General features: G+C 32.8%; 1 protein-coding gene across 2 annotated transcripts in view; it reads left to right on the top strand.

Annotated features, from left to right (window-relative positions):
• LOC142358731 (protocadherin-23-like) overlaps window positions 1-27,556 on the top strand; it is a 239,014-nt gene that overhangs the window by 150,668 nt on the left and 60,790 nt on the right. For both annotated transcript variants that reach the window (XM_075410273.1, XM_075410274.1), the window contains 2 exons: window positions 5,963-6,195; window positions 13,865-14,033. In XM_075410273.1, coding sequence (XP_075266388.1) covers window positions 5,963-6,195; window positions 13,865-14,033 — 402 coding nt within the window. The remainder of the gene's footprint in view (window positions 1-5,962; window positions 6,196-13,864; window positions 14,034-27,556) is intronic.

Genomic DNA, 27,556 nt, shown 5'->3' with positions numbered 1-27,556 from the left:
CAATCTATATTTTTAAGGATTTAAATATTATCAACTTTGCGTTATTTTGAATTCAAACAATGTGATATTTGAACTGACAATAACTTGATAATTTGACAAAACTAGAAAACATGAAAAATGGGGGCAAATACCTAAAAATTAAAAAAAAATTGTGAAATCTAGTATTATCAAAGCCAGAAAGAACACCATAACTTAAGGCGTAAAACCGCAATAAAGACTAAAATTGAATTCAGCAGAAAGAAGGAGCACTCTTTGATTGCTGACACTAAGCTACAAGTTGACCAAATTAAGAGAAAAATGGAGGCAAAGTTCAATAAGCCATTTTTTAATTAAAAATCGAATATTTTAAAAGTCAAAAAACCATAAGCTTTCCAGCAATCAACTAGAAAAATTAATTTTGAGCTATTTAGGAAGTTATTGTTCTGTTATTTGTATTGTTCTGTTATTTAATTAAGAAAAAAGATCGAATTTTTTTAATAAAAACCGACTGACGACAATCCGAATTATTTTTGGATTATAACATTCCAAGATACAGAATTAGTCCTGCTAATGCTGTTGTCCATTAGGAATATTTAGTTTTTTGAATGTCATTGATAGATATTTTGTTAGTTTAAAAATCAAAAATAAATGCTGAGTTTTTGATAATCAACGAATAAAGTTAGCAAAAAACGGCAAAGTTTTATTTACAGAGCACTCTCAACGGAAGTTGAAGTGGAATTAGCCTCCTTTACAGTCTATAAAGGTTTTGTTAGTGGTGTTTGGGTGTGCACTTCCTGTAAATTTAATCAGAGTGGACTAAACGAATTTATTTCGTGCTGTTTTTTATGAAAAAGTCTGAATTTTGTGAAATATTTAGCCGGAATTTGTGACAAAAAAATTCAATGAAAATAGCCGACAAAATATTTTGTCTTTAAATGTAAAATCAACAACATTTTTCATGAAAAATTTTATTAAATTTTATCAAAATTGGCTAAATTTTACTCAAAAATTCCGAAAAATGTGAATGAAGTCAGCGGAATTCACTCTATTTTCTCGAAAGTTTAAACCACGATGTCTCCCTGTCAAAAACGAAAATCAAAAAAATCTTTTTAATTCCATATTCTACACTGGACAAGCTTTCTAATGATACCAGTCTCAACCCTCTACGATGAATATATCGATCGGCCAAAAATGACTGAACAAAAAAAACCTATTTCAGTATATAGTTCCTCCCCCCTCAAGAGGGGTCGGAACAATAGTTCCGGATAATTCCAGAGTTGTCATTTCAAGTTTGGTTAAAAGTTTGCCATCAGTTGAAAACCAAGTTTTTTATGAAATGATAATTGCTTTCGTTCAATGTAAATTGCATTTCCGTGTGTTTGTGATTTTAAACGTGTAAAGGTTCTGGACGATCAAAAAGGAATAAATGTAGAGGTATCTTTAGTTTATAAATTATTAATGATTGATTATCAGGAGGTCTCAGGCAGCAAGTTAATATGACTGCACAATTCTTTTTTGTACGTAATTATAAGCTAGTTGATATTTGTTCCGACTCACTTGTGGGGTGAGGAACTATATACTCAACTGGGTTTTTTTTGTTCTTTCAATTTTTGGCCGATTGATATATTCATCGTAGAGTTGAGACAGGTATCATTAGAGAGCCCGTCCAGCGTAGAATGTGAAATTAAAGAGATTTTTGATTTTCGTTGTTTTTTACTTAGTTATCGAGGTTTAAAGTTTTGTGAATAGTAGGCGGAGTTCCGTTGTTTTTTTTTCATATTTTCCGTAATTTTGATCAAGTTTTTGTCAATTTTGCTAAAATTTGTTTAAATTATTAGTAACAATGCTATTGGTTTTACTTTTAAGTATAGAGGAGGCTTGGCGGTTCCTTTTATCAGAGTCTTTTGGTTGATATTTTTGCTATTTTTTGAACTTAGAACTTTTTTAAATCCAAAATAGCCCAATTACGCTTTTTTATCCCATGTCTAAATATGTCCCCTTTGTTTAAATGTGTCACAAGTATAGACATAACGTCAGCTGTCACAATCTTGGAAAACTCAAAAAGCTAATTGTACTTTTGCTTCGTATGGGAGTCTACTGGATTTAGAAATAAAGGAAATTTTGAAATTTTCGAAAAATTAACTCAATAATTATACAAAAAGCATCATTTAATTTTGAATTGTTAAAAAGTTTTTTCTAATTGATCTGATTCGCAAATATATGTTATAATTAATTGTTTTTTGGACACGGAACAAACTCAGGGCTAGGTTTGACTTGGATTTATTTAATCAATAACTATTCGGATTACATGTGGGTGCGGACTTTTTCACTATATTTTTGCTTCTTTTCTTTTTTATTATGTTAATTACTGACTGGAGTGATTTCAATTCAAAGCCCAATTAATGACAAAAAATATTCAAAGCATTATAAGGCCAAATAAATGGCTGTTTTGTCTTCAGAGAAAAGCTAATTTTTTATGGCTTTGGCTATGTGTATTCGTAATTTTTAATCTAATCTCTATTGCTCGATCTTTTTGATTTCATATGACATATATTTGACAATAGAAAGCCATGATTGCTTCCACGGATTTTTAAATGGTTCCTTTTACTGATTTCAATAAGTATCTAACAATTTTAGTTGCTTTCAGTTAATTTGATTAAAGAAAATATTTTTTACTTCCTTTTTGTTCTCATTGTAGTCAACTTTTAACTTAATGTCATTAGTGACAGACCACATCCACATTTTCTGGGGCTGTAATCAATATTACTGCTGTTGTTTTCTGACGAGAATTTTGTGAGGTTTCAATACATGTCAATGTTTGTGGAACTTATGTTAACTTTTTGAAATAGAATTTTACAAAGATATTGCATTTAAAGTCGAAGGAGAACCTGTTTGTCACTTTGAACTTCTCTGTGGTTTTCAAGGTTTAATAGTTTTAATGGATTATCTTAGAGCCTTCTTGTTCTCATTGTTTTCAACAAATGAATTTGTCCCATTATTGACAGGGCTCATCATTTTTTTTGTTGCTGAAAACAACATTTTTGCTGTTGGTTTTGTTCCCATTGATCGCCTTAGAGGTTAAAAGTTTCTTAGAGGTTAAAAGTTTCTTAGAGGTTAAGAGTCTTTGATACTGGTCATTTTTTCTGGTTCTTTTTTTCTTTTTCAAAGACGACTCTTTACAAAGGAAACCCTACCAAAATCAAAGGCGACCAAAACAAAAAGTTTTTCATTCATTTTTTATCAATTTGAACTTTTTCAATGGTTGTCATTGTCTATTGGTTTTAAGATGTGGATATCCACTGTTGTTTCGATAAAGTGTTTATTGAATTCAGTCCGTAATTGTTGTTTTTCTTGTGTTACGATTGAATCGCACTAATAAAAAGCTCAACTGACTTCCTGAGCAATTCCAAGTTAATCTGTTTTTGCTCTGAACTGAAAGCTTATGGTTTGTTTGAATTTTTGAAAATAGTTTTTTAATCAGTGGATTTTTAATTTGTCACTTTTGTATTATTTCTGTCAATTTTTCTGAAAAAACTTTTGCTTGGTCTCTAACGACAGGAGGCATCCTCTTACTAGCGACCAAGAATCAATATTTACAATGGTTTATTTTAAACTAATGGTTTCTAGGCTTTGGCTACTTTGGAAATTTTCCCTCTCTGTGTTTGTTGTTTGCTTGCCGAGTCGTCACACTAATGGGGTGACTCAATTGGCGTTGAAAGAATGCTCAAAAGAATATTTATTTATTTCTGTCAATTTATTTTCTTCATGAATTGCTTATGGTTTTAACGGTTGCAGCACTACTTTCTTGTTAAACTTAATTGATTTTTTCCTTCTCTGTCGTTCTTTTTGTAGTCGTTTGCCATATTACGGATGATAACAAGTCTCAATTGCTTCCCATGAGGTATGAATTAACCTTTTTACTGAGCTCAGTTGATACCTATTGGTTTTAATCAAATTTTAAATGGTGCGCAAATGAAAATTTTGGATGTTCAATTGAAGAATGCGCAAATGAAGATTGTTAATGTTCTTCATTAATTGCTTATGATTTTAACGGTTGCAACACTGCTTTCTTGTTAAACTTAATTGACTTTTTTTCGTTTTTCGCCGTTCTTTTTCTAGTCGTCTGACATATTACGGATAATAACAAGTCTCAATTGCTTCCCATGGGGTATAAATTAATCTTTTTATAACCCTTTTAATAAAGTCAGTTGATACGTTTTGGTTTTAATGATTTTTTAATTGGTTATTTTCAAAATTAAAAGAGTATTTTTGAACTTTGCCCTCTTTGCTTATCTTTGCCGACCTATAGGAGTCGACCTATATTTGCTTCTTATAGGAGTCTTCCGTATTTAGAAGTTAACGAAAAATAGACATTTTTGAAAAATTAACTCAATAATTATACAAAATGCATCATTAATTTTGGTTTATACCTTTTTTTCTAATTGATCTGTTTCGCAAACTTTTTTATATTTGGTTGTTTTTTGGACACGGAACAAACTCAGGGCTAGGTTTGATTTGGATTTATTTAATCAATAACTATTCGAATTACATATGGATGCGGACTTTTTCACAATTAATATGCTTCTTTTGTTTTTTTAATCTTAATACTGACTAATATGATTTCAAATCAAAGGCCAATTAATCAAATCATCTTTGCGGTTCCTTTTGTAGTCGTCTGACATGTTACGGATAACAAAGTCTCGATTCCTTCTCATGAGGTATGATTTAACCTTTTTAATGAGAACCCAGTTGATACGTATTGGTTTTAATCAAATTTTAAATGGTGCGCAATTGAAGATTTTTAATGTTCAATTGAAGATTGCGCAACGAATGCGCAATCGAAGATATTTAATGTGCTTCATGAATGGCTTATGGTTTTAACGGTCGCAACACTGCTTTCTTGTTAAACTTAATTGACTTTTTTTCGTTTTTGCCGTTTTTTTTCTAGTCGTCGGACATCTTACGGATAATAAAAAGTCTCAATTGTAATCCATGAGGTTTAAATTAACCTTTTTAATAACCTTTTTAATAAGCCCAGTTGTTTTGTAATGGTTTTAACCAATTTTGGTTGGTTATTTCAAAATTAAAAGCGTATTTTTGATTTTTGTCCCCTTTGCTTGTCTTTGTCGACCCGTTACGGAGTCTTATGTCTTCTCTAATGAAGTTCACGTTAATTTGTTTTGTTCAAATTTTATCTGATTCTATCTTCATTTTGTTCTTATTTTTTTTTCAAAAATATTGACATCGAGTTTTGATTGTAAATAATAATTACATTTTTAAAATTTTTTTAAGTTGTCTTGTTCTGTTTTTCGATGCAAATTGTTTTTTGGAAGAATTTTGTGACGAATTTTTTTTTATCGTGATCTGTTACACAACGTTTTTAAGTTTTGAACGAAATGGTCGTTTTCTTAATTCAGTAATTTATCTGCCTACGATTGGAACAATACTGCTGAATTGATGTCATTAAAAAATTGAAATTGAAAATAAAGTTTCTGGCTGCTTTAGAACTTTCCGAAAAGCGCGAATATTTTTATACGAGAAAATTTCAACTCAAACATACCTGTTTTTGAAATCTTGGAGCAAAGCTGCGAAAAAATTTTATGCAAGCCAATTTCACAGTTGTTTTACTATGGCATAGAATTTTGATTACGTTCTGAAGTTTTGTCTCGAAGTGGAAATGCTAAAAATTCGTTTACAGCAGAAACCTACGGAAGATGAAAAATTTTTGGTTCATTATTGGCGCAGCCAGTTTTTTTAAACCGGGAGCATAGCTGTGCAACTAAACGCTTTGTGAGCCAACAGAGTTTCGCGTCGTATTATTCTAGCCCAGGGGTCGTGATAAAAGTCAAATCAACTGCAAATAGCTTTCAGCTGCAAATACAATTAAATCAACCATGTAGTCTTATATTCCCTTTAAAATAAATGTCAATGGACAATGTATAAGAAAGCTTTCAAATGATTAGAACTTTGTGTGCATTTTTAGGACTGTTGTATCTGAAGGAACAGGTTGACCGAGAAAAGGTTTCACAGTACAACCTTACAATCAGTGCTCGTGACCTGGCAACCCCTGCTCTCAAGTCATCCCACCAGTTCACGGTCAACATCGTGGACATCAACGACAACCCAGTCCACTTTGTTGGACCATTTGACGACTCAGGACTCACTCTGGTGGCCAATGTGTCTGAGAACATGCCAATCGGCACATACATTACCACGGTATTGATCAATTATGTTCCGACCCACTTGTGGGGGGAAGAACTATATAATCAACTGGGTTTTTTGTGCAATCAATAGTTGCCGATTGATATTTGTCGTAGAACCAAGTTGTGAGTGGTATCACTGGAAAGCCCGTCAAGCGCAGAATGTGAAATTGAAGAGAATTTGTTTTTCGTGTAGTTATCGAGATTTACAATTTTAGTGAATACTTCACTTCTAACACAGTATTTGTTCACATACTTGTTTTTTGCCCCATTATGTTACCATTTTCAACATTTACGGGTTCTAGTAACCCTGAAGTCATGCTTGTCTAAAAAGTCGTAACTATCGATGTTTCCAGGTCCTTTGTCGCTTAATTTCGTAAATATTTGAGTTGTGTCTTGGATTTTTCAATCATTTAGTTGCTTTTGGTTAAGTTTGGTTGTTTACAAGTTGGTTGTTTACCAGTTATTCTGATTTCTAACAAGATGAACTGGTTGCTAAGGAAGCATGACTGAAAACTTTGAATGTATGCATTTTACAGCAAAAAGTTTAAAACTTTGTTTCCACATGAATCACATATTTTCGTTTTCTGGATATCATATTTCGTTGTTTGGTAACGTTAGATGTTTACTTGAAGAATTTTTCAAAGTAATGCTAAGACATACTAAAATTTATTTATTGTCTCTAGTTTTAATTTTGTTTCAGTAAAACTGGTCTTTTGGCAAGTAGACTTAAAATTTTGTTGGCTTTGATACTACCTATTTCTATTAAAATTTTGCTATTTCTATCAATTTTTGCTCTTATTTTGTTTTATTACTTCGTCCCAATAGTGAGAGGTCTTGTTGATGTTTTCATGATGTTTGTTATTCTACTTAATTTGTTTTTTTATACTCTGTGGTATTAATTTCTTTGAAACCGTTTTTTAATTAATTATTTTGTAAATTGTTAAGTTTGGACTTTAGATATTTTTGTAGGTTTGTTACAGGCTAAGTGATGCAAAATATCTCAATAAATGCTGTTTTTCCGTATCCTAGGTTCAATGCTGAGGAATTGTTGACAGGACTTTCAATGTTTCAAAAATTACAATTGAATTTTGAGTTCTGATCGTTTGTGGTGTCATTTTTAATGTCCTGCACTTCAATATTCTCTTCAAAATCTTTATAAGTCAATAGGGGCTTGTCTGGGTCTAAGTTTACTTTTCAATCAATTGCTAGTTTTCCAATTGTTTTTCTCAATAGGCGTAATTGAACCCCCTGTGAATGTGTCCTCTTGACCGCAAAAGGTTTTTAAAATTTGCTCCAAAATTAGAAAGGTTTTTGGAAAAATCTTTGCCTTCAAATGTTTTCTGTAAATCGATCTCACTGGCAAGATGACAGCAATTTATACTGAAAACGCCGTGCTTGTTTTTAATGGTTTTGGTTGTCGGGGTTTTTTTGAGTTTTTTTATTTGTATACCTCAATTGTTACTCACCTCGTGAGTAATATCTTTAATTTGATCTGGTTTTGCATTCTCAATTTAGACTTTAAAGTTTTTAGGTTAATTCCTTTTATACTTCTATACTTAGTTAAAGGTGTTAATTTAGGATCAAAAATGTAATCAAAATTAGATTTTTGATCCTAAAGTTGAGGCCACTTAAAAGACATAAGAGTTTGCGATTAAATTTGAAAACGGGATATATGTCTATTTGTTGATCTCAATTTCGATTTTTTAGTAAAAAATTGTGGTGCAGTCGACAACTTCGTTTTTATAGTTGATCATGTCTGTAGATTCGTTTGTTTGAGTATTCTTTTTATTGAAATTATAAAATTTGATTTCACTGTTGCCATTTATTGTATAGAGGTCTGTCCTTTTTTATGACTCTATCAAAGTTTAAATTACCAAATATGAACTAATTCTTTAAAAGCAGTCTTTCTCTGCTGCATTGGGTAGACATCTGAGACAATATTGTTGATCAGCGGGGTCGAAACATTATGTGTTATCGCACATTAGAAAGCCGATAAATTTATTTTGCGATTTATTAATTGCTCTCGAACGGAGTTTTAAGCAATTTTTGTAAACGTTTTGGTCTTTTTGTATGCAAAATTTGCGCTTGACTAATTTGGCCTTTTTGTTCTATAACATTCTGTGACTTCTCATATGACTTGTTCAAGCTTCTTTTCTTCATTTTTGGTGATTTCAATTGCGCTCATTCTGAAATGAAATTTGTTTTTGATATATAAGTGATTGTGAGCAGTTGAGTAACAACATTGTTGTTACTCAACTGCCTAGTGGTCAAGAGTGCAGATTGCTAACCTGGAGGTCGATGTTTCAAACCCTTATCAGGTCCAATTTTGCACCCGAAAAATTTCTAAGGGACACACCTTAATTAAATTGCTCCCAGCCTGTCGTTCGAGAACAGTTCGTCCGACGCTAGTCAGTTTTTGTTTATGTTTGCAACACAAAAATATTGAAAAGATACGAATGAGGGTCCAAGATTTTGTATCCGCAAACCGAAGAGATGGTTCCTGCCTATAAGGAATTAAGAAAAAACATTTAAATGCAGACATAGAAACCTTTTAATTTGCAGAATCTTAATATGGTTGATCTTTTTCGTTGGTACCCTTTCATCTGAACTCACTCTTCAGTCCTGCTGCTAGAACAACAAATGATTTCTTTGATTCTTTTTTTCTGTTTTTCTTGAAGTAAATAAAATTCTGATTAAGGGTCTACAAAAATTGCTTAGTTCCATGTTTTAGCGGAATCCGGGACTGAGCTAGGATAACGTCGAAATTCTTAATTATACCTCGAATCGCTGCACGGTTCTCAGTGATGTGACAACTTCTCAGTGGCTTTGTCGAAGTCACGTATCTTACACGAAATACTTGCCAATTTACCGTCGTAACTCGTTTTGTTATTGGCCGCCTCCGAGGTCTCGTTTAAGTACAATTCTCAAAAGTCTTTTTTCACACGTTTATTCGGCTACCCATTATCATTGCATTATAAACTAAAATACAAATCGCCCTCAAAATTTAAAGATTTGCTATTTATGTGACAATTGCTGCTTATTAACAGTTTCAAAAAAATATTTGCAAAATAAATTCCGTTTCGTTTGCGGATGTTTCATTTGATGACATATTTACGTTTATTATAGCCGTGTTATTTGTTTACGCCACTGCTGATTGAACTAAAAACATCAATCAACATCTGCATTGCATAAAAAATATCGTACACTAATCGTAACATATTGTAATCTGAACGACTTATCTTTTTTCAAAAATAGATGTTGTAGAAAAAGAGACCAAGCGGAATTTGTCTTCAAAACTATACAAGTTTTAAAAGTTAGTATTCCGAACCAGCTGGGGAAACTCTTTTCAACTCTTTTCAACCCGATTTTCAGTACCATATAATTTGAAACATTTTGCTATTTAGGCTGGCCTTTTTGAGCGACAGGTAGTTTTTCCAGAAAAATAGAGGTTATGAACTTTGGAACAAATGAGAGAAACGAATTTTGCGAAACTGTTCTAGTTTGTAACCTTCGTTCAGTTTCTATTGTTGCTGAAGTCGTTGCAAAAAAAATAAATTAACGTTATTTTAAGTTTTGAAAATATTTACCCTTTTTTGGCGGACTTGTATTTTGGTTCAAGTAATTAGCATGAACTTTTATTTTTGTGTGAGCGTCTTGGGAAACTAGTCGGGAGCCAAGATTTCATTAATGACTAAGTTTGAACAATATTTTGTCTGACTTGTTTTTGCTGTGCTGGGTCAAAGTATTTTTTGCCTTTTTGCGAGTAACAGGTTAGATCTTGTGAGCCTATATACACTATGGTACCAAAAAGCTACGTACACATAAAGATTTTTTAAGAAGCAATACAAACATCAAATAATATAACATTTTGAGTTCAAATTTTGTTCTCTAATAATGCGTCATTACACCTTTAGCTTTTTTTGACGTCTAGCAGACAATTGGTATAGTTTTCATACAGGTTTCTCACGACGTCTGGGTCAATTTCATTCCAAATTTCATACACTTTTTCTTCTAATTTCTCCCAAAAAAACTGTCTGTTTTCGTAATCGTTGCTTCAAAATCGTCCATCAATTTTCAATAGGATTCAGATTTGTACTGTATGCTGGCCATTTCAGTACCTTCCACTCGTTTTCTAGGAAAAATATTGCCGATAATCTTTGATTTATGCACAGGAGCATTATCTTGTTGAAAAATAATGTCCAGGAAATGCATTTTTTCGTTGTAAAATTTCCAAATAACTGACAGCGTATAGCTCGTTTGGACACTTAACAAGCAATTTCCGTCCATCTGATTGTATTGCACCCCGAAACATAAGTGACCGTTTGTCTGAACTCAAACTTTTTCTGTTTTTTTCAAGAAATCTCGTTCCATTTCTTCGAAAAACTCTAACAACTCCGCCGCTGTTGATGCGCACCCTTGTTTCATCAGTAAAAATAACATTCTGCCAGAAAGACACTGGCTTCTTTACCATATTGATGCACCATTTTGAACGAAAACGTTTGCTTTTCTTCAAACTTACTTTTTTTGCAGCATTTCTTGAAAAAACGCCATATTTTTTGAGAATTCGTCTAACCCTACCTCTGGAAACTGTATCGTAGCAAGAGAAAGCGTTATGAGCCATTCTAATGCTCTCCAGTGAGGTTTTGGGATCTTTCAACGCATCAATAACCAGCTTTTTTAAATTTTTTTTTGACAATTTTGGGACAATTCTTCCGCTCGATTTTTAGGCCTCGAAACTGTTATTTTTCAAGTTACGTTTGTATGCATACTGTGCACTGGATCTTGACTTCAAGTTTAGTTGCTCTTGTATTTTAGACCATCAAAATCGGACATCTCGTAGCGTAACAACTTGGCAAACGGTGAAATAACAAAGCGGTTTAGCCATCTTTTCTGTTTAAGCGGAGAAAAAGAATGAAATTTCTCTTAAAACTTCTAAATTTCACTCCTTTTTTCACACCTTAGCGCAAATCATGCTTATGAAGCACGAATCATGCTTTAAAAGCAGAAATCAAGCTGTACTTAGTTTTTTCGTACCATAGTGTAGTTTTCATGGAGGCGTCAGCTAAAAATTTCATTTCTTAAAAAAGGTTTTTGAAGTCTAATTCCATATTAGACAATAATGTTTCCTATTTTCCGGGTATTTCATCAATGAGAAAACTTTCTGTCACTTCGTTTTTTTTGCGTTTAAGGCGTGTTTTAGGAGCTATTGAACAGGAAACGTTTAACATAACATTTTTTTCAAAACAGTGTTTTTACTAGTTTTTTTGAAAAAATGCTGTAATTAGCTGTAGAGAAGATATTATTTGATATGTCTTCTGTTTTGAATAATTTTTATTAGCTTTAAATATGATTGTGGATTCATTTTCATGGCTTTATTCAAAAATTCTTCATTCAGTTTTCGTTTCACTTCCTTATTAATAGCCGACATCAGCTTTTTAACGGCACTTCTTTTTTACAATTCAAAGTATTTGAAGTGTTTGGGGCGCTGTTTTTTTAAGATCTGTTCAAAAAATTTCATGATTTTTGAAGTCAAATTGGAGTAGTGATTTTCCTCGCCCCGAAACAGGAAGTGGAGCAAGAAAGCGATTGGTTTTGCGGCGTGCAAATTTTTCACTCTAATTTTAAAGTGTGTGAGTGAGAAAACGGCGTGTTAACAAAAATTCGATTTCTCGCTAGTTATTTTTTGTTCACATGCGGCAATTTTACTTTGATTTTACTTTGATCTACTTTGATTTCTACTGGTTTTTTCAATTTTTGGATAGGATTTTTTTCTAATTGTTTTTCCCAGTCGATTTATACTTCATTCTAGGTCTAGTTTTTGTTTGAACCAATTTTTTTTCTCGCTAGTGTTTCTTTTTCAAATGGTGATAGGATTTTTTCTCGAAATGGTTTTCCCTATTCACTTATAGTCCCTTCTAGGTCTAGTTTTGAATTGAACGTTTAATTTAGTCAATGAAAAGTTTTCGAAAGTTGGTCAATGAAAAGTTTACGTCAGGAGTTGTCCTGCTATGTTTTTTAGTTCGGTTTACCTTATGGTCACGTTTTTCGTTTTACATAAGTCACAATTTTCACGCTTGACTGTGATTTACTTCACTCATGGTTTCACCTGAATGCATTTTAAATTTTTTTGTTTTGAATTACGTAATGTAGTGAATACGGTCAATGTCAAAAGAGCAAAATCAAAGCAGGATAAGCATATAAACGCCGGTTATTAAGTCATAATGCATTTGGTGATCAAACTTCATTAAAGCAATTGCTAGCTACAAGTAGTATTATGCCTAAGAGCCTTCAGTTTAAAAGCTGAATTAAGTGTAATTTTTAAATCTAACCGAATATGCAGAATTAACGCACCCAATAAGAACACTTTGACACTTAGAAAAGTTCTGTAAATTTCTATCCCTTTAATTTTTTCTGTTTCTGTTTCAATCCCAGTGTGCGTCAAGCGATTCATCGGCCGCTATTTTCCTGCAATTTGCCGGCTATGTTTTTGCTCTTGTTACTTGATGCTCAGATAACTATGTGATAGATAGAAATTGAAGAAAAAGCTAGACTTATTCATCAAACTTTTGATTTTAGGTACACTTTTCGAAAAAAATGTGGAGCGTTTTTTTGCGAATCAGCTATTCCATAAGGTGTGATAATTCTTTCTGAAGGAATACGGAAATTGTTTGTTTCTTTTTTGCCCTAAATTGTTTTTTTTGGTCATTCCAATTTTTGCGCTTATTGTGCCGCGCACAGACTCAAGCGAGGCTTCTCGTTGTTGAAGAAACGGAAAAAGTTATGGATGTTACCCATCAAATATTACAGGTTGTTGAGATCGTCTCATATTCGCAGCAAGTATTTCTCTCCAGAATTCACGGAAGGTTTTCCAGAGATCTTGGTTGCGTGTTAGCTCAGCTTCGTGGTTGCATATTATTTGCTCCTCGGCGCACGTGCCGTATTTTTAAACAATTATTTGCTATGTAACGTGCTCTGTAACTAGGGGGAGCATAACGTACTGGGGGGCACAAACGGAAAACATCCGAATTTTGTTTTCGTAAATGACACTAGGTTGTTAAACATCACCAAGATTTATTCAATTCAGTTACATTGTTTATCGAATGTTAGCCTGCAAAATTACATCTTTGATTGCTGCAATCCGTGTAAACATCCCGTCAAAGGAAAAAAAAGATTGATAAAAGGATTGAAAAGGGTATGGCCATGTACTCTTTGTTGGCGCTTGAATTAACACCAGATCAAAAGTTTCAAAGAAAAGTTCACGCGCAGTTCAACGTAGATAAAAGAAAAGTTCACATGCCGACAATTTTTGCGCCATTTATTCCAGAAAAAAGTTAATTATTCCGCAGGAGGTTATCAAAATATCTTTTTTTGATTTGGAATGTTTGTTGTTTGTTTGTTAAGAAAGGCAGATAATTTTGTTTTTTGTCTATTCATGAGGCCCTGAATTCTGGGTTATGATTTACAGTAGAGAGAACAGCAACTTCAAGGAACGGTAATATGCTGTTTCTTAAATTGTGCACGACAAAAGAGCTTAAAAATTGAAGAGAAACTTATAGTGCGACATGGAAAATCTTTCTATAAAAAAAACTATTTAAAATAATATACTTGACGTTACAAAAAACATTGCAAATAATGTGTCTGTAAAACTTAGGTTTAATTTGTGTTTTACTTGTGTGTTACAGATAGAAGTTGAGGATGTGGATTCGGGAGACACGATCAGTATGGAACTGGAGGCAGTAGACCCGGAAGAGGTGAATGCCACCGCTCTCTTCTCACTGGACAAAACCACTGGCATCATGCGCACGTTGGCAGTACTCGACACTGAAGAGAAAGACGTCTACTCTCTCATCGGTCAGTTGTCGATCTTTATTAGTTTTATTAGTAGAAACAGTCCGTTTCTTATAAATGTCATTAATTAGATTAAAGATATAACAGAGTGCTTCATTCATTCAATTCATTGCTTCCTGCTTGAGTATTTACTGCTCTTTCACATAATTTCCCCGTTCAGAAAAAGAAGTGCTGAGTTAATGGTGCAATAAAACATGTGACCTTTTTGTATCTGAGCTTTTTTTCAACAATTGCATGTTCAAACTTCTCAACCTGGATGCTATTTTATGGCATGACATTTCAAAACAAGTTTACTTGATCTTGATGCAATTAGATTATGATAGAATTGAAAAGCGTGAAGTCAAGCGGAATTTGACATTCGAAAGCTCATTTTGAAGCGTTTTCACTTGGTTTTGCATTCTATTGGAAACGTTTACAGTTTACAATTACGTAAAATGTTTGTCATTATAAATAATAGTAATTAATTGTTTAAAAAATACATTGGGGCCAGCCTAGCAAAACCTGGAGGTGATATAATGAGAACATTTAATTTGGGCATATTTAACTGATGGCTCTCAAAAATTATTATGGCTCTATTTTCGGTAGTCTTATATAACCATTTGTCAACAATTTTTGAAGAGAAAATTTTGCTACTGATAGTTTTTAGTCGCTTCCTAATTCAACAGTTTACTTTTTCATATTTTTTGTTATTCGGATATGAGAGCGGTTTTGAATTTTGAACCGTTTTTTGAATTGTTTTAGATGTATTTTTTTAGATGCTTTCATGATATGATTCATTATCAGCACTTGTGTTTACTTTTCAAAAAAGGTGATCTCATCTTTTTAGTTATAAAAGAATTGATAATCTTTTTTGAGAAACGTTGTAGAACACTTGGCATTCGATTTTGTTCATCAACGGGCTTGTGTTTTCTGACTGATGGAGATAGGGATTAGTTCGATTTTATAGGCTCTATCTCACTATATATCTTTTCCTTGCTCTTATGTAATTATGTTTTACTAAATTGAAATTGAGTTTTATGATTTACTTAATGCAAAGCTCTTGTATTTTGGGTTTGTCTGGTTGTTCAAGATTTGTCCCAACTATTTTTTGAGACATTTTTTGGGGTTTACTTGAGAATTATTTTCTCGGTTTCTATCAAAAATTTGTAAAAAGTTACCGCAAGACTATTTTCAATGGTTTTCCACTGTTTGGTCATTTTTTGTTGCAATTAAAAGTCAGCGCTCTATTGCGGAGCTGAATAAACAATTTTTATTGGAGATTGGTTATGAAAACGAAGGATTTGAAAAATTTTAGAGTAAATCCGAAGAAGGGAGAATGTGTTGCTCATTAGGGCAATAACGAAAATACAATAAACTAATTCTACGGCCCTTGGAGTCTTGATTATCTTAGTCCTGGTGTTTCACTGTGTCTTTTTTTTCTCAAGGAGAATCCAACTCTGATGACAACTCGTTCATTGTTGGTTACCTCTACCAGTTGATGTTCCATCAATTGAACTTGGATACCTAGAGACTAAAATGGGTCATCGTTCCACAGCAGAAATATTTTGTCCGTTTTTCAATAGACCAACTAGCAAAGTGAAACTAATGACAAAAGGATATTTATAATTTTTTTGGATATCTAGTGTTTCGGAAATATAATTAACAGCTCCCTAAAACCACATTTTGATGAGCTATGATGTCGTTTGTTACTACCTTTCACGCTCATTGAAATCACGCTCAATTCTAATCGGCTTTTTATTTGCTCTTTGATATCTCTGTGTCGCGTTTTTCATTGTTTGAGTGATTTATTTTTCATCCTGGATATTTTAAATTTTTATGGAAACTTGGAATATCTCATGAAATTTTTTCTTAACGTAATTGGTGGATTTAAATTGACTTGGAAGATATCTCCATTGAATTAAAGGTTGACGAACGGGAAATTTTAGGCAACTGCGGATTGTTCCATGGTTAAATCGTACTATATATTGTGTTTGTTGTTATAGACTATAGTGTTGTGAAGCAACTGGCACTTGATATTTTCTTGCATGTTGACAGTCGTGTAATTTTAAGTGTATCTGTTGTTTAACTGATATATAAAAATCGTCTGCCCGGACCTGTGTGTCATAACATTTCAGTAATGAAACATGAAAATTTCATCATGATTTTTACTATGGCCAGAGTTCTGATCATGGCACTTTATAGACATTTCATAGTAAAATTCATAGTAAAATTCTGAATTTCTCATGAACATAATGATTTTTTCTCTGTATTCATTCTAAACATTGTAATTTTCCTCTGAATTTATTCTGAACATCATGACTTTTTCTCTGAATTTGCTCTGACCAGTCTGACTTGAACCTCATGAAAAAACGAACAAAAAAAACTTGTAATTAATACAATCAAATACTTGTAAATTAATACAATCGAAAAAGGGGGATAATTAAAAGAATAATAGATAATTATCAAAAGAAAAATAAGTTCATTGCAATTAATCGTTTAATTCCTCTGGCACTTCAATTCCTGGCGTTTCAATTCCTGGCACTTCAATTCCTGGCACTTCAATTCCTGGCACTTCACTTCCTTGCTCTCATGGAACTTCCACTTTACTGAACTGCTATACACCTGCTCTTTCTGATCTGACACACCTCCTTCTCTCTGATCTGAATCCTCCCGAACTGATACACGTCCTCTGGGTTGGCAATGAACATTTTCCATCATCGCCCATTCGCCCATCGGGGCCCCCCAGAATACCCCCCCCCCCCCTCCCAGGTTGGCTTCAGTAGAATACCCCCCTCCCATGTTGGCTTCAGTAGAATACCCCCCCCCCCCCCTAGGTTGGCTTCAGTAGAATACCCCCCTCCCAGGTTGGCTTCAGTAGAATAAACTAACAGTCGGAGAATAATAGAGCTGGGATGGTTAAAAATAGCTGCTTCATGCTCAACCAAAATTTTTGAAGTCTATTCGAAAATGTCATTTTTTTCTGAAAACTCTATGAACATTATGAAAGACTCAAAACATCATGGTCATCTTACTTTCAGAAAAAAATGCTTTCTCGATTTATACTGAACATACTTGGCTAACAAAGTACCCTTACGTCACTCTGATTCAGTACTGAATCGTCAATATACTATTGGAATATACTGATTCAGTAATGAAAGTCTATGACACTCAGGTCCGGGTGGTTATCACATAAACCTAATACGCTATAATATTCGTTATTTTTACGGTTTTTGCCATCAAAAACTACCGTATTACAATTGTTATGGTATCGTTTCCTCCTAAAGCAGAGGCAGTTTGATCAAAAATGATTGCCAAATTTATATAAAATCCTCGTTCAAAAAGCAACGTGATTCATCATTCCGCGAAAATAGAATCGTGTAATTATTTGCACATTTGGCTTTTTTCTAGATCGAATTTGAGGGGGAATTAATGAAGCTTACTGTTTCGTGCTTTGATTTGAACTGTTCAATTGTTGAAAACATTTCCACACACTTGGCAGATATTTTGGTATTGTTTTGTCAGTTGGAAAAAAATTCTAAATTTGACCTATTGCGTGCGTACAGTTTCGAGAAAAGTTTTTGATCTTTTTGTTATAAAAGAGTTATTGTATTAACTTAATCAACTATTTTTGCTGATTTTCACAGTTTTTTCAGTTTCTCAGTTTTCACAGGTCCTAAAAAGAACATCAATTTTCACTAATGAATTAAACATTTTCTATAATTTACTTTTGAGTTTTTCTTCAAATTTTTTAAAAAAATATATAAAGCTGCTGAAACTCTTAAATTTTAGTTTTCCCCATTTTAGAATTTTGGCGCCCATTTTTTTTCAATTCTGATTTTTTTATTGATAATTGTCACTCCAATACTAGCACTATTGGCATCATCACAGTTATGCATTGTTGTTTTTCTTCATTTATCTTAACAAAAAATTTTAAATGAATATGAGGAGCTGTACAAATTTTTCCTTCTGGCTGTTTCTATTTTCTAATAACGCTGTTGATAACGTAAAGTTTTAGCAATGTTTTCTTCTCAATGAAGTTATGATTTACATTAAATATGGTTTTGAAGGACCACTTCTGTTTTAATGTTTCTCTGATGTATCTGCTTTCATATCGGTTAGGTATTCTTTATACCAAACCGAAAAGGTATAGAGTTTAGAGTAGAAGAGAACAAAAGCTTACCACACTTTTTTCGGTCGGGCATTTTAGTTGCCTTACGCTTGTAAACCTCCGTTTGGATTAATTGATGTATCACTTTGGACTAAAAAGTTGGTGCTCAGAGTTTCAATGTTTGATTTAGATTGTTTGAGTTTGTATGTTGAGACTGAAATATTGGAATGTTTCCATTTTATAGTAATATTTTTACTTTTTTGTTGTGACGAAATAACACTAACTTGTAATCTAATTTCAGAACAATATTGTACATCTTATCCTTTTAGGCTAGTGGAGTGCGCTATGAATATCAGATAACTCATAACGGTAAATCTCATGCATAACGCAAAAGCAAATTCATTAGTTGAACAAACATGAAACATGTCACATATGGATGTCAATTTCACTTTTTTCTGAAAGTTGGATGGAGGTAGTCAATATTACATTGGTGTGTCTGTTATGTTATTGTTACGAATTATGTGACTTTGATTGGTCAGAACTCTAGCGTACGGGATCAATGGTGAAAAACTTTTTTTCAAATGTTGTTTACAAGTTGAACTATTTTTCCGTCAAAACTGACTTTTTCATAAAACAATGGGGTGTCAACTTAATTTTGACCTTCAATATGTGTTGTTTAACTTCGCTGCTATGTTATTTTTGTTCTCTCGCCGGATTATAAGGCAAACATTTTCTACCCTGCATGACAATCATATTTACTAAGCTCTTTTTATGTGGTTTTTAAAATTTAATTTTTTTTGGTTGCTATGAAAAGTAGTATCCAAATTTTATGATCACTTCACATTATTCGATTGTGTTATTTTTTTCTGCTTTTTGTGTCTTTTGTAACATTATGAGTTCCCATTTCTGCAATTATTTCGAATATATCTGAAATGTTAAATTTGATAAGTTCAATTTTTAAAAACAATTTATATCTGAATCAGCTTTCAGGGGTTTTGCAAACCTTGAAAAGTTGTTTGATTATTAGAACTTATTTTTGATTAATTCCACCTGAGAGGGGGTGGGATAATTTTTGGTTTTTGCAAATTTCTGGCTTTTGCAATTCTGAACGCAATTTAAAAAATTTGTTGTTTTTATCTTTACTGTTTCAGCTTTTGGCATTTAACGACAAATTTTTGTTTGCTGAGTTTGAAATGGGGTTTAAATGTTTCCGTTGGAATCTTTGCATCTAATTGAAAGAACGCCACTCTGGCTTATTCTCCTATGATGGTCAATATGACTTGCTTTTTGATGCTCTGGAGATTTCAGTGCCGGTCTTTTTGTAGAGTTAGCCTAAACAGCTGATAACCGTTAACAGGTGATTATTGACTTTAAGTAACTTTGACTTTTGACTCCACGCCCTATAGCTTGGTTTTGTTTTAATATAGACGTACCGAAATTTTGACTTTTTAATCATTTTGATTGTCTAAGAAACTGCCAGAATTGCAGCATCATGCAGTCATTAAGCCGCAACTCATCCTAATCTAAGTGTTTGGAAGAGTTTTCAAACCATTTGGGCATGCCTTGTCGGCCATAGTCATGCGTCGGAGTCAGCGACCCCTGTGACTTGATATGAATCTATTGCAAGCAAACGTGATATTAGTGGGCACGTAAAATACATCTGTTTTTTTCCGACTGGGCTTGATTTCTAGGTACATTGGAGGTAACTTGACTCATCGTATCTTGAAACAAGGAAACTATGGTGAGCAAATTATTCAATGCTTAGCCGATGCGAAACAATAACTGCATGTTCCCTATCTCCGAGTGTCTATACTCAAAAGACTGTCTTTTTGTACGTCTGATATTTTTACTAGCTCCCTATATCTTGTACGGTGCTAGTTAAAATGACAGACGCGTCAAAAAATAGAATTTTTATTGCAGGTCAATCAGAATTATGATTGCTCAATAATGCACAAAAGAACGTTTGCATGTTTCAAGATAGTATCTAAACATTAGCATTGATATGCTCAGGAGTCAGAACGACAAAGTTAATTTAATATTTTTGGGTAAGCTAATATCATATTGGGTTGTGATTTATTCATATCGAGTCCCACGGCTCGCTGAGTCATGGACAAACGCGGTAGTTTGATGAAGTCAGTTTTTTAAATTTATTGACCAATCAGATTCATTGAAAACTGTATATTTTGGTACGTCTATGTGTTCAGAGGTGACCAGTTTGTACAGTTAAGTTTCTATGCACGTTTTGTAGATCATTGACTTTGGTCTTGTCCATTCTTGAGAGAATGAAAGTCCGTGAAATAATACGTTCAATTAAATTTTCATGTTTGAAAATGTTCGTCCAAAAGTTTAATCTTAATTGAACTGACGTAGATTTTGCTTGATCGATCATATGCTTTCCGGCAAGCCTTAGAAAACACAATTGCGCGCTTTTAATTGTGTGTTATCGAACAATTTTTGTGGTCAAAAAAATTAAAACGCGTAAGACGTTCTGATTGCCTGACTTGTCATGGAAAGTTTCTTCGGGCTTAATTTGATGTTTTTTGTTTGGTTCATATATAAAGTCTGCTGAAAGTTGCAATTTGATCGTTTGGTTTAAAAACCTTAAGTTTCCCTTAAGAACATGAGTAATTTCGCATAAGAAGACCGGAAAATAGTTTAATATATGCAAAAACTCTTAATTTCAACTTGTTCATTCTCTGCTTTTATGCTCATTATATTTTGCTTTCATGACGTGAACTATGGGGGCTTAACATGAACAATGCGGCTCGTTAATGTGCGTTCGCACATGACGTTCCGACCCGCGCTCATCTATATTTTTGACTGAAATGTCTTTTGACCAACATTTTTGACAAAGAGATAATCAAACGACAAGATCTTTTCAACGAAATCTGCCTTTAAAAACACTACGAGAAAAAAAACAACAACAAAAAAGCAAAAACAAAAACAAAACTCAAAATCTCAAAAGCACTTAGTAACAACGTCAAATTACAATCAGACAAAACCCTAACGACACAGATTTTTTTTCCTAACTCAAACACCAGATGGGATTTATCATAATGAGACCCTGCAACAAGTAAACAAAAAGAAGAAGTATTCATGCGAAATTAAAAAATCAATAAACAATTGTTAAACCAAATAATTTCAAAAGTATTGAAAATCATTAAAAATCATTAGCTTTTAGCAAAATAATTCTTGATAATTTTTGTTAAAAAGTCAGAAAGCAACCAATAGGTCCTGTCTTTGGTTAAACTAAGCCATAGGAACGGACTGAAGATGTAGAAAAGCTCAAAAAATACGAACAACAAATTACAAACATTGCGAAAACACAAATTAGTGAAGCCATTAAAATCATTAGCTATTATCTGAATATTACGTCTTTTCTATATGTAATAATTCAACTAAAAAAGAAATAAGTTCTAAGAAATAACTAAATGAAGAAATAAGTTCAATCGAGCCACATTTGAAAATCATTGGGATCTGTTATTACGCGATTGTGCAAAAGGAAGAGAAAAAGAAACACAAATACACCACTCACATAACTTTATGAAAACACATATTGTCAAACAAACAAAACATAAGTAACGTCATGATATCAGTAACCGTGCTAATTTTTAAAATACAAGGAATTGTACTGGACATCTCAATGATGAGAATGAGTTACAAGTTGACGAAAAGAACAACAGACTGAAAAAATTGAAAAAAATCCTGAAACATCTTAAAAATGTTTAGTATCCTAAACTTTAAGGCTATTCGCTATAAACCGATTGCTTGGGGGAAAATCATTCATTCAATCGCCAATTACAAGCTTATGAGACCGATCAGCATTTTATGGCTACCTAAAGGATGATAAAAACAGGCAAAAACAGCAAATTAAAAAAAAATGAGCGAGAGATATGTCGAAGCCATTAAAAAACGAACTTTTCAGTAAAAACTTTTCAACTATCATTTAATTTCTTAACGACTATGGGATTGTTTTTCTTATCAAATTGACTCCAATAAATCAACAAACATGAACAAAAACATTAAAACCACGAAATTTTAGAGAAAACCCGTAGTCACAACGCCATTAAATTCAATACCTCTCAAAGGAAGCTAATATATACGCCAGGTTACTCCTAAATGAGACGACAAAGACGTTTGTCGTTCGCAAGTCATCAGTAAGACTTCACGATAAGTCATTGACTATGAAAACAACAACAACAAAAACAGGCAAAAATCCAAAAATTAAGTGGAAAAGTGTGAGAAGAAAGTGTCGAAGCCATTTAAACCATAAGCTTTTCTGTGAAAACTTTATGTATGATCCATTGAAATTCCTCTCTAAGGCCATGCAACTATCAATATTAAGATAATGGGCTAGGATTCCAAAAGGAACCAAAATTACAAAAAAAATATATCTAAAAATTTTTCGAAAAATTATGAAAACTCGTGCATCGAAGTCATAACACCAATAGCTGGAATATAAAACGGCTAACTAAGTTAATATAGGCTCAAGCAGAACGGAAGGGGATCCTTTGATTACTGAGACTGACATACAGTTCACGAAAATATGCTTAAGACCGGTTGATGTTAAATAAATTTCTCGAAAAATCATTTTTAATGTCTCAACAGCCATTAAATTCAATAGCTTTCAACGGAACTCAATAAATACGCTCAGTAATGACTTGATTGGAAAACAACGATACTTGTCAGTTATAGGTTATCAATAAGACATCACAATAAGTCTTTTGACTATGGAAACAACAACAAATACAGGCAAAAAACCAAAATGATCAGCTGAAAAGTGCGAGAAGAAAGTGTCGAAGCCATTTAAACCATAAGTCCTTCTCTGAAAGCTTTATCCATGATCCATTGAAAATGTCTACTAAGCCAACGGGAGATATCAGTATCAGGATAATGTGATTTCAAGAATTTCAAGAGGATCCACTATTACGAAAACATCCAAAAAATTTTTTTGAAAAATTTTGAAATCTTGTTGCATTGAAGCCATATAACAAATAGTTAGAAGAAAAAACCTTTAGCCAGATTAATTTTGTTTGAAGTGGAAAGGAGGAGGGTACTGTCATTAATGAAAATGACTTTCAATTCACGAAAATAAGTTTATGATATGTTGAAGTTAAAAAAAGTTCGCGAAAAATCAGTTTTAAAGTCTTAACAGCCATTAGCTGTCCAGTCAATGCTCTAGATAGGTTCACTTAGTGCTCATTTCGGAAATTACTGCACTGTTTTTCAACGAGTTTAAGCCATAAGACTCCACAAGTTTAGTAAAACCTCAAATAGAAAATCAAAATTTCATTTAAAATTACAAAACTCGGAGTCGAAGCCAAAAAAAACGATTGATTCTTTGGAAGCGAGTTTTTTGTTCATTGGGCTTCATAAGACTGTAATTCAGGTTGTCATTAATAGAAACTTGATATGAAAAGTGACTAGTCTCTTGGTGATTTGAGAAAACAGAAAAATATTAAATTTCTAGGAAAAGAGCTCTCAAATAGAATTTGAATTTTTTTGATAGTACATTTTCCTATGAGACTAGAACTAGTCTTTTTTATCGCCTTTCGTTCGTCTATTAGGAACTGAAAGTTGATTGATTTTGTGTCGTGAAATGGAATTTTGAATTAATATATTTATTAAAAGGTCTTAATTTGAAGAAAAATTGTACTAAAAGTGAACAAATTCTTGACAAATATCCCGTTGTTCACTCAAAACTTCAACCCCCGATAACTCCTCGAAAAAAACGAAATTCAAAAAAATCTCCAATTCTACGCTGGACGAGCTTTTTAATGATACCACTCACAATTCTCTACGATGAATATATCGATCGGCCAAAATTGACTGAACAAAAAAAAACCGATTTGAGTATATAGTTCCTCACCCCACAAGTGGGGTCGGAACAAAAATTGCGTTACTTTTCAATGATTTCTTTTTGTTTTACTCGTATAAGTTTAAAAAAATGAGGCTAAGATCGAAGAAAGAGCTTTGTAATCTCTTTTTTCTTTAATTCGATGGACTAAACTATTGTGGTTACGAACTGAGCAGTTTTCGATACCGCCTAATTTTATTGGCCCGTAGACATTTGAGTTTAAAGTTTTGATGTTAATGTACAGATGCTATGTATAAATTCTTTTTGTCTGGAATTTCTTTGTGTTGGGCTTAGATATTAGTTATGCATAGTCATCTTTTTACAGCTCAAAGGTTTTTTGTGAACACTTTTTGCTCTACAAATTCAAAATATAAAAATTTGCATTTTCAAAAAATGTTTGCAAAAAAATGTTTGAGCTGTACAAAGATGTCTTTTACAGCTCCTAGCAGCTAATTTTGATCTCTTTATCATTTAAAAAAATTAATGCAATTCGAAAAAGAGATGACTTTTGAGAGGAAAGATGCGGAGAGAAAAGAAAATTCATAGGCAGTTTTTGGACGTTTTTCTTTTTTAGCTTTTATAAATACTGAAATGTTATTTTGCGCAGAACAAATTTTACAGTTAAACAACTGAAATTGAATGTTTTCAAAAGCTTATTAATAGAATAAATTTTCTTAAACATTTTGAAGTGTCAGAATTGCATTTGTTGTTTATTTTCATCTGGTCCTTGAAACTATCTTGGAAATTGTGCTTCCAGTTCTTGTAGAGGTTTACCTCCTCAGAATCACGCGTGAAAATGAACGCGCAAAAAAATCCAATTTAGGGTGTTCCCTTATTGTCTCTTTTTCTGAAAACAGTTTTTAATACTTTTTGAATCCTCCGGCCAAAGGGTGCTTTGGAGTCTTTTCTTCAAGGGTGCTTTGCAGTCAAGGGTGCGTTGCAGTTGAGAATTTGAAAACGAGATGTTTTTGAATTGGTATTTGTTTTCATTCAACTTTTGTTGTTCCGACCCACTTTAGTGGGGGAGGAACTATGTACTCAAATGGGTTTTTTTTGTTCGGACAGTTTTGGCCGATCGTTATAATGATCGTAGAGAGTTATGAGTGGTATCATTAAAAAGCCTGTCCAGCGCAGAATATGGAATTAGAAACATTTTGCTAATTTTCACTTTTTACAGGGAGCTATCGCGGTTTAATTTTTTGTGAATTTTAGACGTTACCTAATTTTCGTCAATTTGAAAAAATTTGTTCAAATTGTTAACTGTATTGTTATTGATTTTATCTCTAAAGATAGCGGAGGGTTGCCAAATTGTTCGATCCGAGTTTTTATGGGATTGAATTTATGCTGAATTTTTCAAACTTCAGACTTCGGGACAAAATTTGGGACCAAATTTGCTTTTTATAGCCCACTTGCTTAAAATTTGCGGGAAGTAGATATCTTAAAACTGCGGCCATAATTTTTTAAGCTGTCAAATGAGCTAGTTGTACTCCCGATGGCCTTGAGAGTCTTCTGGAATTTTACTTTTGACAGTTTTTTGCAAATTTAAACTAGATAATTATACGAAATTCGTTTCTATTTTTGACAAACTGAAAAATTATGTTAAAAACTTGATCTATTTCGCAACCATTTGAACAAATGAGTTTTTGTTTAGATGCGCACAAACAACGGGTTTAATCTTGATCTCGCCACGGATCCTGACGATGAAAATTTTTTTAGATTATATTGGGGCGCTAAATATTTCCGCTATATTAATGTTTTTTATGTAAATTACTGACAAAATTTTCAAATCGTGCTCAATTAATGACAGATACTATTTAAAGTAAGCGAGGTGCAACGAGATTTAATTACGGTTTCAGAGCTAATCTCGTGGTTTTTATGGCTCTGACCAATGGTTTTTGTAAAAAAATTTTATGGGCTTCTTGAGTTTTGCTTTCATTTGTTATCTTTTATGTAGCCCATGGATTTATTGTGCCCAATTGAAGATCCAGTTATCTTTTAGGAGGTATAAATGAACCTAGACATTTCTTTCAGTTGTTATCTAATGTCTGTTATGACTTTGAATATATTTGTTTTAAGAAAATAATGGTTAATTTTCAATTTTTGCCACTATTTTATCTCATTTTTCTCAACTTCGGGCGCAGTATTAGTACGAACATTTAGAAACCGATTTCCTGTGGGTTATAAAATAATGTCTTTAACGGTTTTACGTTCAACTAATGGTCTTGTTTTGATACCACTTGTTTTCAATTTTTTTTTTAATTTTTGACCATAACTGCATATTTATGACTTGTTTCCTTGTCGAATTTTCTGATTATTGACAAGTCCAATTGAGAGAAAGTATAATAGGGAAATTGAGAGAAAGCATAATAGGGGAAAAGGCGAATTTAATTGTTTTTGTTATATAGTTTATTCTTTTTCGGCTGAGAAACAGTTATCTCGAAAATTTTTTTGTTTCTACCTATGTTTGTCTTTCTTTTTGTTGTTGTACGCCACATACCTTATATCGATAGTTCTCAATTGCTTCCCCAGGACGTATAACTCAACCTAGTTAAAGATTTCAGTTTATAGCTGTTTGTTTTAGTTACTTTCAAATTGATTTAAAAAAAAAGATTTTTTTCAACTGTATCGTTTTTGCTTTCATTTTTGCAACCATGTAACTCAATCTCACTAAATGGAAGTCTTATTTGCTTTTGGTTGATTAAGATTATTTTTCGCGCTTGGTTTCACGTTGTAACTGATTGCTTCGACCATTAATTTCATAAAGTTTTCTAGATTTCTTTACTGCTCATTTTTTGGATTCTTTTTGTTGTCATGTCTACGTAGTCCTTTTATAAGGAAGACTCATTGATGTTAACATAAGGAGAAAGTGACGATTTACAGGTCTTGCGGGTAACATCTTATATTTATACTGCCTTGAACAGTGTGATGTCGTAAAGTTGTTTGAAGTTTTGGCTTGTTTTAATATTTGTTATTTTGTGGGGTCGTGACTTATTCGCAACAATAACAGGCCCAATTGGCTTCCTGAGGTATTGCAATTTTGTTCATCGCTGTTTGTTGAAATTTTAAGTCTGCTATGACTTTTGAAAATATATTTAGGTTTTTTGAGCTTCGTTATTTTTGTAAATTGTTTTTCGGTCGATTTGTAGCTCATTGTCTCTAAACACAGGTCGCAACCCGATTCAAGTGAGCTTTAATTTAACCTCTATAACGGTTTAAGCTTCAAAAATTTGTTTCTCGTCTGTGTTACTACTGTTATTACGAGATTTTATAAAATTTTTCAGATTTTTTTTTGTAGATTTTATAGATTTTTTGTTTTCTTTTTAATTTATTACAATACTCGTTGGTCCCATTGGCTTTGAGATTTTGCTCAACTGAACATTTTCTCAAATGGTTCCTATTGAGATGTAGACGAACCTTTTAGGGATTTCAGTTGATCCAATGACAATAATAACGGTGAAATTAATTGTTTTCAAAAATAAGAACGTATTTTTGAACTTCGCAGCTCTTTTCTCTTTTTTATCGACCTGTTTACCAGCCCCGTTGAGGACAGGTCCCATATTTTTTCTAATGAAGCATAGGTTA

The sequence above is a fragment of the Convolutriloba macropyga genome, chromosome 2 (genome assembly GCF_964194025.1).
Source record: "Convolutriloba macropyga chromosome 2, txConMacr16.3, whole genome shotgun sequence".
NCBI lineage: Eukaryota > Metazoa > Xenacoelomorpha > Acoela > Convolutidae > Convolutriloba > Convolutriloba macropyga.
The sequence above is the reverse complement of the archived record's forward strand: the minus strand, read 5'-3'. Positions and strand labels throughout refer to the sequence as shown.